Below are 13,918 nucleotides of genomic sequence, written 5' to 3'. Positions count from 1 at the left end.
TGCACTTTGAAGAAAATTTTGGAGTATGACTCACTCCACCATCTAAGGCATTGATGATAATCTCAATATTTTTAGAATGTATGCTATGCTTTTTTTGCAGCATGCTAATATTTCCATAATTCATATAAAATTCATAATAATTCTGAAATTTTATGTATTAACATCATAGCCTCTCTTTCTCATTATCATTATCTATCTATTAATCTATCTACTGTATATCATTATCTATCTATCTATCATCTATCTATTATCTATATCATTATCTATCTATCTATCTATCTATCTATCTATCATCTATCTATTATCTATATCATTATCTATCTATCTATCCATCTATCCAGAAGAATGGAGGCAGCACTCCAAGGTAAAAAAAAGTGAATTGTTTATTGACCTATTGTAAAGGCGACATTTTGTTCCACGATTAGAACTTTCTTAAGCTTGAGAAAGTTCCACACTCCACTATCTATCTATCTATGTATCTATCTATCTATCTATCTATCTATCTATCCATCCATGACACATATTCCTTTTTCTTTCACATCCATTGATCAGACAGGTGGCACAATCCCGTGAATTACCTTGTGAAGCTGCCCGCTGGCAGTGCCCAGAAATGCCACCCTGTAGCCGCTGACATTGGCCACTGCCACTGAGGTCAACCCCGGAGCCTTGAAGAGCGCGGTGGCAGACAGAGGCCGATTGATAGCGAGCGGGTGCTGGAGATGAGCAGCTCCACAGTCCTCCTGCTCATCCTGCAGCTGGAAAGAATAGAGAGCAGTGTGAGACAAGGGAAGTGGTCAGAGCCGCGCGGAGGGCACCGGGGGCACCCAGCCGCACAACACACTTATTATAAGCAGACATTGGCACCATCAACTCAATCAATTTCATGGAGCCGCTATGAGAACCAAACACGAAGGCACCCGGGGTGGGGGGAGGGGGGTCTGTATATTCAGATCATAAAATCCATAGATTTTATAGTTATGTAAATCACTCATTTCAGCAAAAGGTCAGAGGAGCAGGCCATTAACTCTACAGTTGCCAGGGCACTCGCAACACTTGCCAATGAACATGGGATTGAATAATCAGAGTCTAATTGTTTCTGTCTGGAGTCTCTGGGATAATTACTACAAACTGTTATTTGGGATCGTGCCAAGGCGGCTGACACCCCCACCCCCACCCATCTGCCTCCCGCCTCCACCATCCCTCACCATGCATCCTCCTCGGGGGCACACACAAATAAAACACAATATAAAAATACTTTTCTAAGCAGAAACACTACGAAGCAAACTGCTCCCCGGAGCCGAGCGCAGCGATCTGCACGTTCCCGACGCGCGTCATGGCTGATGGAACCATAGGCGGTAAAGGGGAAGTGACGGAATGCAGTTTCCCGCCTGACAATGTGCCGCACAGCTCGTTACACTATATCTGTGCTATAAACCTATTCACTGACAGCTAGCAGAGTTCTGGGAAGTGGAGAAGGCTCTAAACACAAAATACCCAATTCATTATCGCATTTGTGCCTTTTTGTCTACCTTTTGGCGTTTTTTTCTTCATTTATGCCAAATTCTTCCTCTAATTTGAGCCTTTTTTAAGCCTATTTTATATGAGATCACCTATTTAGCTATTTTTTTCTGTTCGCTAACGAGGGCGGAGTTTTTGAGTTTTCGCTTTCTTGGTGTTTTGCGGCTGATTCATCAATTGTGAAATCAAAATTTTGCGCAAATGTTTTTCTGTAAGTGTTGTGGAAGCGTGAGACATTTTAACGGAACATGCGACTTTTTTTGCTCTAAAAAGGCACAAAAAGTGTTAAAGGAAAAAAAAAATTAGCATTTTTTATTTCATGCAAAATTTATGAACCACATTCGCCAGTTTGGTACAAAAAAAAAAGTCAACAAATTACGTGACAAAATAGAAAATCGACTTAAAAAAAAAAAAATAATAATAATAAATTGGACCCAAAGTATGTTAGAATCTTGCAGGAGATTGCATTCCGGTGGCATGCTGGGAGTTGTAGTGAAGCACAGGTGTAGACGACTGGTGTATAGGTGCAGAAGAGTCCCGTGACTCCTGCTACATTGTTACAGCATGTTATTATCTTCCTCTTTCCTTGCGCCTTCCTCTCTCTGATCTGGATTACAGACCCCCCTCTTCTTTCTCAGCCCTGGGAATCATGCAGCCTAAATTTAGAAAATTCCATCGGACTTATGTTGCAGGATTCCCAAGTCCCCAAACACTCATTCTGGATCCATCGTCCCGGACGGGGTCAGCGACATTTGTAAAATGACCAAATTATTTGTTCAGACGCTTCCGACACCAACAAGAACTTTCTACTGAGAAGCACTTAGGATCCCTTTACGTCTCATATTAAGAAACTGCTGCTGATACATTTAAGCATTAAAGGGGTTGTTGATCATTTGGGGCATTTTTTTTTACTTAAATAAATGGATTTGGGGCTAAAAATCAATTTTCCAATTGAGTTTTATTGAAAAATTTGCACTGTTTTGCTTTTTCTGGCTCTCTGTTTCCTGCACATTCAACATTGATGCAGTCTGTGGTCATAGATCAGCTGAGAGGAGCTCAGATATAGACAGATAAAAGAGTTACAATCTCACCTGTCAGACCGTCATAGCAAGCTCACTGATGGATTCTCATTTTACTCATTCTACAGCCAGCAATAGACCGTGCAACACAGCGGCTACAGAAGGCAATCAGAGCAAAAAAATTCATAAAACCCAATTGTAAAAATCATGTTAAGCCAAAATACATATATCTAGGTAAAAAAAAAAGTCTAATCTTTTTGTGTCTGCAGCTCCTCTGTAGATCTGTGTCTCCATCTATAGTAAAAACTACAAATAAACCCTCTTTAGTCCAATCTGGCAATCACCTTCCAATCTATCGCCTCCATAACTTTTACTGACATACATTCAAGTCTATATTAGCAAGAAGTAGAGGATAAATGGGAGGTGGAACCAGACTACGCAGGTTTTGTTTGTAGTCTGTTACTATGGAGACACATAAGTCTGCATTGGAGCTGTAGATTGAAAACAATAGTACATTTTTAACGAAGATCAATTGAAATGTTACTTTACTTTTTATTTTAGATGCAATGGAGCAATAAAAAAAAAATGACAAGTGGACATCCCCTTTAAATTATATCACTTAAAGGGCTACGTCTGTAATACATTAACTTTAAAGTATTAACTTTATACTTCACCTTTAAGGCTGTCTACAACTACTACTACCCCAAGAGGCTTATTCTTTTTAGGTATCATTGTTTTTTCAGTGAAGACCCAGACAGAGATTATCCTGGATCTGGCATCCCCGGCTATAGGTTGGGAGGAATGCCTGCAGTGCTTACATTGCCTGCCGTGGCGATGTGTGTAGGTCTGGCGGGATTATTCCGCTGGCCGCACACACTTCCCCACACATTGCGCTCTCCAGGATTTCCAGCCACAGATGTTTCCAGTTGTGTGAATGGATCTGGAGTCTATGGAATACCACCCCCCTCATCCTCACAGCTGTTTGCAGTCCTTGCCAGTAAAACAAAGAGAGAGGATCGGAGACATCAATGGCGCTCAGAAGTGTGCCCGGCGCTCTCTGGCACTGGTCCTTCTTATAGGACAAAGGGTTATATCATCCTATTACAGAAGGGGAGACACAAGGGAAGTGCGATGGTTACAGACGACCGCCATGTTGAAGGAAGGGTCCAGACCCCCTGTATATGGCCCATCTATTTCCCATTGATGCCAGGGCTAAAGAGGCAGTAGCTGATGTTCTGTTCTCTCCTCTGGTTCTCCGGATCTCTGCCCAGTTCTGTTTCCCCGCTGAAATACCATAGTAAATCATCGGGCAGCCTTGCCGAGTAACCTGAGGTCATGCCAAATGGTATCCTTCTGTTACGTGGACGGACTAGACCTGCCTGCGGGACAAGACTGGTTTGTGTGTGGCCAATATCCCAGTCCATTGGCGCAGAACCAACTGCATCCGCTTGGACCGCTCCAGAAGCACCCGGTATACCAATGTCCAACCAAAGGGCAACTTAGGACCAGATAGTCACTCTAGTCCAGCTGGAGCAGAGAAGACCCATGTAGACCCTGAACCAACTGAAATTGAACCATCCTGATCCAGTTTTACTCATGCAGCATGCCAATCTAGCTATGCCATGGCGTTCCACAGTGTCACCCTAAACACATTGTACCCACTCCTTTAGATCTCTACCCAGTCAGACCGTGGTGCCACCTTCTCCCAGCTGTACCCACTTAGGCTCAGATAGTTCACTGGAAAGGTTGTAGTCGATCAATCAATGATATCCTAATTTAGCTGTACCAAGTAAGACCCGGATGGCATCATGTTTAGCTGTACTACTTTTAGATGGTTCCCTTGTCAGCTGTCAGTAAGATCCAGGTGGCATCCTAATAAGCCACTGTGCTCATCCAGGCTCAGAGGGTTGCCTGGTAAAGCTGATTCATACCCCAGTGGCACCCGAACCCAGCTGTGCCCATCCAGGCTCAGATGGTTCCTTGGTAAAGCTGTTGCCAATGAGATCAAGATGACACCTGGACCCATCTGTACCCATCCAGGCTCAGATGGTTCCCTGGTAAAGCTGTTGCCAATCAGATCAAGATGGCCCCTGGACCCATCTGTACCCATCCAGGCTCAGATGGTTCCTTGGTAAAGCTGTTGTCAATCAGATCAAGGTGGCACCTGGACCCATCCAGGCTCAGATTTTTTCCTGGTAAAGCTGTAGTCAAACAGTCCCCAGTGACACCCGGACCCAGATGTGCCCACCCAGGCTCAGATGGTTCCCATGTAAAGCTGTGTTCAATCAGACCCAGGTGGCTCCCTGGTCCAGCTGTACTCAGCCATACCCTGTTGCTGCCTTGCCGCAGCTGTTCCCAGCAGACCCAGGTGGCGCACATGCTCGGCCGCAGAGATCTGGGTGGTAAACAGTGGCGGTCTCTGGCAGCTGACGCTCAGCAGGATCCATGATCACGGAGCGGAGCACTATCAGGCTTTTTATCAGCACTCATTAGATTAGTGTCAGGAGTGCGGCAGGGAGATGGATCCGGAGAGTGGCGGTTCCAGGCAGGCTGACGCCGCTGTTCACACGTTATCAGGGGCAGATGCTTGACACTCGCACGGATACCTGGCAGCGGAGCTGGCATCTGTCACGTCCAACAGAAGATGTCTCACATTAACCTTAATGGCTCAGATCTCAGCGCCAGTCATCCGGTGATCAGATCGGAACTGGGCAAGGTGTTCACAGACCAGCAGGACCATGGACACCTTCATGCTGGGGGTTGTAGTGCACAGTACACAGTGCACCAAGCAGTGTGCAGATGTCAATGGGAGTCTATGGCAGATGTATATACAGTTACACACATCTGTGGTTATATATTCTGGCATCATGATACAATGTGAATCTTGCCTTATGGGTTATGCTGGAACCATAAACAAGGGCCCCAACTGATCAGCTGCAGTACGGAGCCCCCAACCGATCAGCTGCAGGACGGGGCCCCCACCGATCAGCTGCAGGACGGAGCCCCCATCGATCAGCTGCAGGACGGAGCCCCCATCGATCAGCTGCAGGACGGAGCCCCCATCGATCAGCTGCAGGAAGGAACCCCCACCGATCAGCTGCAGGAAGGAGCCCCCACCGATCAGCTGCAGGACGGAGCCCCCATCGATCAGCTGCAGGAAGGAGCCCCCACCGATCAGCTGCAGGACGGAGCCCCCATCGATCAGCTGCAGGAAGGAGCCCCCACCGATCAGCTGCAGGAAGGAGCCCCCACCGATCAGCTGCAGGACGGAGCCCCCACCGATCAGCTGCAGGACGGAGCCCCCACCGATCAGCTGCAGGACGGAGCCCCCACCGATCAGCTGCAGGACGGAGCCCCCACCGATCAGCTGCAGGACGGAGCCCCCACCGATCAGCTGCAGGACGGAGCCCCCACCGATCAGCTGCAGGACGGAGCCCCCACTGATCAGCTGGAGGAAGGAACCCCCACTGATCAGCTGCAGGAAGGAACCCCCACCGATCAGCTGCAGGACGGAGCCCCCACTGATCAGCTGGAGGAAGGAACCCCCACTGATCAGCTGCAGGAAGGAGCCCCTACCGATCAGCTGCAGGAAGGAGCCCCTACCGATCAGCTACAGGAAGGAGCCCCTACCGATCAGCTACAGGAAGGAACCCCCACCGATCAGCTGCAGGACGGAGCCCCCACTGATCAGCTGGAGGACGGAGCCCCCACTGATCAGCTGCAGGAAGGAACCCCCACCGATCAGCTGCAGGAAGGAGCCCCTACCGATCAGCTGCAGGAAGGAGCCCCTACCGATCAGCTACAGGAAGGAGCCCCTACCGATCAGCTACAGGAAGGAACCTCCACTGATCAGCTGCAGGATGGAGCCACCACTGATCAGCTTCAGGAAGGAACCCCCACTGATCAGCTGCAGGAAGGAACCCCCACTGATCAGCTGCAGGACGGAGCCCCCAGTGCTTTTTTTTAAGTCTGTTCCCCAAAACCAGAGGTGTAATGAAAGCTTCTGGGCCCGAATGCAACATTTCTAACCGGGTTCCCAGCTATCTTTATTGGTGATGGTCTTCTCATAAAGGGCCCCTGAGGCTCTAGGGCCTGGGTGCAACTGCAACTCCTGAACCCATTATGGTTACGGGTGCAGCTCAATACTAATGTGCCTGGTATTCCCACAGGAAGCAATGGACCTGGGAACCTACGATGCCCATGGCAGTGCACAGGGGGTATCTGTGCTGGGTGCAGAGGTAGTATTTGCACATTTCTAACCCCAATAGTGGAGGGTCCCTCGGTCCAGTGATTGTGACGGTACCAGCTCACTAGTGTCATTTTCTGAAACTTCATTGTCATATTTTCTCAAGTGCAATGGGAATCGTATTTTTGATTTTCCATGGCCCCTTGGTATCACATGGCACTATGAGCCCACCATCCCAGAGCCACAGAGAGGATCTCACACACCCAGGGGTAACGGTTCAGTTTGTTTAAATACTCTGAATATGAGAACGCAGCTTGTTGGCGTCCCCCCCAGCACAACGCCGCCAGCTATGCCCCCTTATCTTCCTCCCTGGTGGTAGCACGCAGGTACCGGTGCAGCCCGGCCAAGGTTGTCCCACATGTCACCCAGCAGATGTGATGTCCATGTATGATTCCAGCTCCGGCTGCTCGGCTTTGCCCTGTAACCTCACATGGGAACTTGAGACTGTGGCTGCCCTTGTGCCGCTCACTTGTGACTGTCATGAGACGGCAACCAGAATCCGATCCTTCTGTGAAGAGAAGTAATCATCGCCGCCCGGCCACTGCTGCACCCGCACTTGTGTTTTCAAAGCATTTGAAGTGGGATTAGGAGGCGCTGACAGCCCGGGACGTGGAGACATTTCTATCCGCATCAAGGCTGCGGCGAAGTGTACCGCAATAGAGTGTCAGAATACCGCACGCTGCAAAGTGCGCCGGGCGTCATCGGCATCTCCGTAACCCCCTCACTGCCACACTGCGCTCCATTCCACAGGTCAAGTTGGGCAGAAAATGCAAGATCCAAATGGTCTCTTTAATGTTTATAAAAGGGGTTCATTGACATTAAAGGGATTGTCCAAGTTATTTTTAATAATGGCTAGAACCCAGATGATGCATTAAACTATGTAGAAAAATTGCCCACTGCTCCAGTGCCGCTGTTCAGGAGCTCCCTCCATCAGTCTTTCATCATAGCTGTCCTAGTGACCACTACAGCCAATCACCATCCTACCATCACTGCTGAGGCTGATTGGCTGCAGTGGTCCCATGAGGGCAGTTGGAAGATCATCTATGCAAGACAGATGACACCACCAGGGCGGTGTGGTGGAGCAGCGGGGTATGTTTAATCACTTTAGTGCCCCCATCACCCTCACTCCCGCTTTCTGTCCATCCGAGAGAAAAAATCTTGGAAAAACCCTTTAATAAAGTAAGTTTAAATTAAAATTCTTAGTATTTACAAGATCTCTGCTTGCTGTCAGTGAATGGTAACTTGTAAAGATTTAAAAGCATATTCCCTTCTCAGACATTTGTAGAATATCCGCTGCACCCGCTTATCTTGAGATTTGCTCAGCTTTTTTCAGAACCATGAATAGTGAATACAAAGACTCAGTGACAGCGGCTCGAGACGAGATCTTAAGAAAAGTGTAGGTCCTTGAGGTGAGATGGTAATACCCCTCTAATACCTCACACAGCTGAGGGTTTGATGCAACTGTACCAGCTAGGAAAACACATGGTCTCTGATAGTTTGCTACAAAGTTGCACAGAAAATGTATCAGTCTGGATTCCAAAAGAAATGATTCCAGAACAATTCACTAATCAGCTGCCACTGAGAAATTAATATATTAGGAAATTGTTAGTTAAGAAGTTGCTCATTCCTGCCAAGTGGAGCCATGAATGCTGGTGCTAGTGTGTAATAGATACAAGTTTTTTGACGTCGTCCATTTCTAAAAAGGAAACCACCATAATGCAGGTGCCTCTATTGCTTTGGTCTCGGGTTTTTTGCCTCTATTGCTTTGGTCTCGGGGTTTTTGCTTCTATTGCTTTGGTCTCGGGGTTTTTTGCCTCTATTGCTTTGGTCTCGGGGTTTTTTGCCTCTATTTGGTCTCGGGGTTTTTGCTTCTATTGCTTTGGTCTCGGGGTTTTTGCTTCTATTGCTTTGGTCTCGGGGTTTTTTGCTTCTATTGCTTTGGTCTCGGGGTTTTTGCTTCTATTGCTTTGGTCTTGGGGTTTTTGCCTCTATTGCTTCGGTCTCGGGGTTTTTGCCTCTATTGCTTTGGTCTCGGGGTTTTTGCTTCTATCGCTATGGTCTCGGGGTTTTTGCTTCTATTGCTTTGGTCTCGGGGTTTTTGCCTCTATTGCTTTGGTCTCGGGGTTTTTGCTCCTATTGCTTTGGTCTCTGGGTTTTTGCTCCTATTGCTTTGGTCTCTGGGTTTTTGCTTCTATCACTATGGTCTCGGGGTTTTTGCCTCTATTTGGTCTTGGGGTTTTTGCTTCTATTGCTTTGGTCTCGGGGTTTTTTGCTTCTATTGCTTTGGTCTTGGGGTTTTTGCCTCTATTGCTTTGGTCTCGGGGTTTTTGCCTCTATTGATTTGGTCTCGGGGTTTTTGCTCCTATTGCTTTGGTCTCGGGGTTTTTTGCTTCTATTGCTTTGGTCTTGGGGTTTTTGCCTCTATTGCTTTGGGCTTGGGGTTTTTGCTCCTATTGCTTTGGTCTCGGGGTTTTTGCTTCTATCGCTATGGTCTCGGGGTTTTTGCTTCTATTGCTTTGGTCTCGGGGTTTGCAGCCACAGTTCTTACATAAACTCATAACTCATTTCCCATTAATAAAGATCTCATAGAGGTTTGAGGTCACGATCTGCAGAAAGCGCCGAGTACATGGAAACTCCAGTCATCTTGGTGGTTTTATTTTTACTGACGTGCAGAGATTTTCTTAGTGTCAGTAGATGTTGGGTTATAGTGATCCTATCTACGACCTCTTGTCATCTTACTCAGAGATATAATTGCTGGTCACGTTATAAGGTTTATGTGGAAGCAATGACAGAATAGATTCGTCCTACAGATACACCCCCAATAGTGAGAGCCGAGGGGGCGGGGGGCAAATAGTCAGCAGTCAGCATCACACATATATCAGTAGAAAAGGATCATATATACGATGGGCTTAGATACAGCAGCTTAGCAGACTGTATCTTCCATGATAGGATTAGATACAAAGCTCAGGATATTGTACTACACTTGATAGGCTTAGACATATTAGCTCAGCAGACAGTATCACACAGGATAGGATTAGATACACGGCTCAGCAGACAGTATCACACAGGATAGGATTAGATACACAGCTCAGCAGACAGTATCACACAGGAGAGGATTAGATACACGGCTCAGCAGACAGTATCACACAGGATAGGATTAGATACCCAGCTCAGCAGGCAGTATCACACAGGATAGGATTAGATACACGGCTCAGCAGTAAGTATCACACAGGATAGGATTAGATACACTGCTCAGCAGTCAGTATCACACAGTATAGGATTAGATACACAGCTCAGCAGACAGTATCACACAGGATAGGATTAGATACACGGCTCAGCAGACAGTATCACACAGGATAGGATTAGATACACAGCTCAGCAGTCAGTATCACACAGTATAGGATTAGATACACAGCTCAGCAGACAGTATCACACAGGATAGGATTAGATACACGGCTCAGCAGACAGTATCACACAGGATAGGATTAGATACACAGCTCAGCAGACAGTATCACACAGGATAGGATTAGATACACAGCTCAGCAGACAGTATCACACAGGATAGGATTAGATACACAGCTCAGCAGACAGTATCACACAGGATAGGATTAGATACACAGCTCAGCAGACAGTATCACACAGGATAGGATTAGATACACAGCTCAGCAGTCAGTATCACACAGTATAGGATTAGATACACAGCTCAGCAGACAGTATCACACAGGATAGGATTAGATACACGGCTCAGCAGACAGTATCACACAGGATAGGATTAGATACACAGCTCAGCAGACCGTATGACACAGGATAGGATTAGATACACAGCTCAGCAGACAGTATCACACAGGATGGGATTAGATACACAGCTCAGCAGACAGTATCACACAGGATGGGATTAGATACACAGCTCAGCAGACAGTATCACACAGGATGGGATTAGATACACAGCTCAGCAGACAGTATCACACAGGAGAGGATTAGATGCACGGCTCAGCAGACAGTATCACACAGGATAGGATTAGATACACGGCTCAGCAGACAGTATCACACAGGACTGAATTAGAGACACGGCTCAGCAGACAGTATCACACAGGATGGGATTAGATACACAGCTCAGCAGACATTATCACACAGGATAGGATTAGATGCACGGCTCAGCAGACAGTATCACACAGGATAGGATTAGATACACAGCTCAGCAGACAGTATCACACAGGAGAGGATTAGATACACGGCTCAGCAGACAGTATCACACAGGATGGGATTAGATACACAGCTCAGCAGTCAGTATCACACAGGATAGGATTAGATACACGGTTCAGAAGACAGTATCACACATGATGGGATTAGATACACAGTTCAGCAGACAGTATCACACAGGATGGGATTAGATACACAGTTCAGCGGACAGTATCACACATGCTAGGCTTAGATACAGCAGCACACGTTTTTTGTAGATTATTTTGGGATTTTGGAACAGTTCCATATCCGCTGGTGGAGTCAACGCTGTTAATAAGCCACAGAGATCTCAGGCTATTGTTGGTCTCCAAAACAATTGATAACAGAAAGCAATAGCTTGCCAGCTTCTGATGTGCAGATATCACAGGCAGGGTCTCCTTCCTACCCCCATCGTACAGACCGCTGGGGTCTTGTATGAATCGTTAGCACATGAATTTGCGCACCGCAGAACTAATAGATTTGGGATGTGACATGCGCTCCCTGCTCTTTGGCGCGTTCATCTCCAGCTTCATAATGTTTCTATTACTGAGATGTGTAATACACCGGAAATCTCATTCCTTCCAGCTCCGCGGGGTTTTCGGATTCTTTCTCTGAGCTGACAAACTGTTTTATCCCAAATGTCGGGGAGCTCTGGAGAGCGGTGACCCCGTATTACAAGTGCTGCATCTTCCATGCTGGGGGCTTCTATCTTTCAGGGACACAAGACATCTTTTTCAGGCGATGAGTTTTTCTAGAGGAAGACGCTTCAGCAAACCTGTTTCTTATTTTTCCTGATTAATTGTTTTGGGGTTTTTTTTGGTATTTTTCTGAGTGATTTTTCGCCTACTGGAGTTTTTTCCAGCGTTTTTGGAGCGTCTTTTTTTTTTACTGACATTTTCTGGGCTTTTTAAACACCATTCAACAATAGAAAAATCTGCTGGTAATTTTTCACGCAAAAATGCTGAGAAAACTCTCAAAAACATGCTGAAGTGTCTTCTGAGCGTCTTTTGAGCTTTCCCATTAACTTTTATAGTAAAGTACAGAGCGGTTCCAAGCCCGTCTAAAAAAAAAACGTTGCGTGAACATACCCTTATTGTGTGCAACATAAAACTACAGCACGCTACCTAATATTGGCACTAATAGGACTGGTACTATTATATGGGCACTGGTAGGACTGGTACTATTATATGGGCACTGGTAGGACTAGTACAGGTGCTTCTCACTAAATTAGATTATCACCAAAAAGTTAATTTATTTCAGTTCTTCAATACAAAAAGTGAAGCTCATACATTATATAGAGTCATTACACACAGAGGGATCTATTATATAGAGTCATTACACACAGAGGGATCTATTATATAGAGTCATTACACACAGAGGGATCTACTATATAGTCATTACACACAGAGGGATCTATTATATAGAGTCATTACACACAGAGGGATCTATTATATAGAGTCATTACTCACAGAGGGATCTATTATATAGAGTCATTACACACAGAGCGATTATATAGAGTCATTACACACAGAGGGATCTATTGTATAGAGTCATTACACACAGAGGGATCTATTATATAGAGTCATTACACACAGAGGGATCTATTATATAGAGTCATTACACGTAGAGGGATCTATTATATAGAGTCATTACACACAGAGGGATCTATTATATAGAGTCATTACACACAGAGGGATCTATTATATAGAGTCATTACACACAGAGGGATCTATTATATAGAGTCATTACACAGAGAGGGATCTATTATATAGAGTCATTACACACAGAGGGATCTATTGTATAGAGTCATTACACACAGAGGGATCTATTATATAGAGTCATTACACACAGAGGGATCTATTATATAGAGTCATTACACACAGAGGGATCTATTATATAGAGTCATTACACACAGAGGGATCTATTATATAGAGTCATTACACGCAGAGGGATCTATTATATAGAGTCATTACAGACAGAGGGATCTATTCCAAGTGTTTATTTCTGTTAATGTTGATGATTATGACTTACAGCCAATGAAAACACAAAAGTCATTATCTCAGTAAATTAGAATACTTTATAACAACAGCTTGAAAAATGTTTTTTAAAATCCGAAATGTCTGTTCAGTAAATGCCTCAATACTTGGTTGAGCTTCTTGTGCATCAATTACTGCATCAATGTGGCAATGTGGCATGGAGGGATCAGCCTGTGGCATGGAGGGATCAGCCTGTGGCATGGAGGGATCAGCCTGTGGCATGGAGGGATCAGCCTGTGGCATGGAGGGATCAGCCTGTGGCATGGAGGGATCAGCCTGTGGCATGGAGGGATCAGCCTCTGGCCCTGCTGAGGTGTTATGGAAGCCCAGGTGGCTTTGATAGCAGCCTTCAGCTCGTCTGCATTGTGGGGTCTGGGGTCTCTCATCTTCCTCTTGACAATACCCCATAGATTCTCTATAATAGATTCTCTATGGGGTTAAGGTCAGGTGAGTTTGCTGCCAATCAAGCACAGTGATACTGTTGTGTGTAAACCAGGTATTGGTACTTTTGGCCGTGTGGACAGGGGCCAAGTCCTGCTGGAGAATGACATTTCATCTCCAAAAAGCTTGTCGGCAGAGGGAAGCATGTAGTGCTGTAAAATGTCCTGGTAGACGGCTGCACTGACTTTGGTCTTGATAAAACCCAGTGAACCTCCACCAGCAGATGACATGGCCCCCAAACCATCACTGATTGTGGAGACTTCACACTAGACCTTCAGCAGCTTGGATTGTGGCCTCTCCACTCTTCCTCCAGACTCTGGGACCTTGTGGAGTGTGTCAATGACTGCCTTCTGGACATCTGTCAAGTCAGCAGTCTTCCCCATGATTGTGGAGCCTACTGAAACAGACTAAGGGACCTTTTAAACACTTAGGAAGCCTTT

General features: G+C 46.1%; 1 protein-coding gene across 2 annotated transcripts in view; it reads right to left on the bottom strand.

Moving 5' to 3' along the window:
- The window catches only part of PLXND1 (plexin D1), a 136,991-nt gene that overhangs the window by 88,377 nt on the left and 34,696 nt on the right, over positions 1-13,918 (bottom strand). For both annotated transcript variants that reach the window (XM_073644999.1, XM_073645000.1), the window contains exon 2: positions 579-755. In XM_073644999.1, the coding sequence (XP_073501100.1) occupies positions 579-755 (177 nt within the window). The remainder of the gene's footprint in view (positions 1-578; positions 756-13,918) is intronic.

The sequence above is a fragment of the Phyllobates terribilis genome, unplaced genomic scaffold (genome assembly GCF_046119375.1).
Source record: "Phyllobates terribilis strain yellow unplaced genomic scaffold, ASM4611937v1 Scaffold_8__6_contigs__length_399053987, whole genome shotgun sequence".
Lineage (NCBI taxonomy): Eukaryota > Metazoa > Chordata > Amphibia > Anura > Dendrobatidae > Phyllobates > Phyllobates terribilis.
This window is presented reverse-complemented; position numbering and strand designations above follow the sequence as displayed.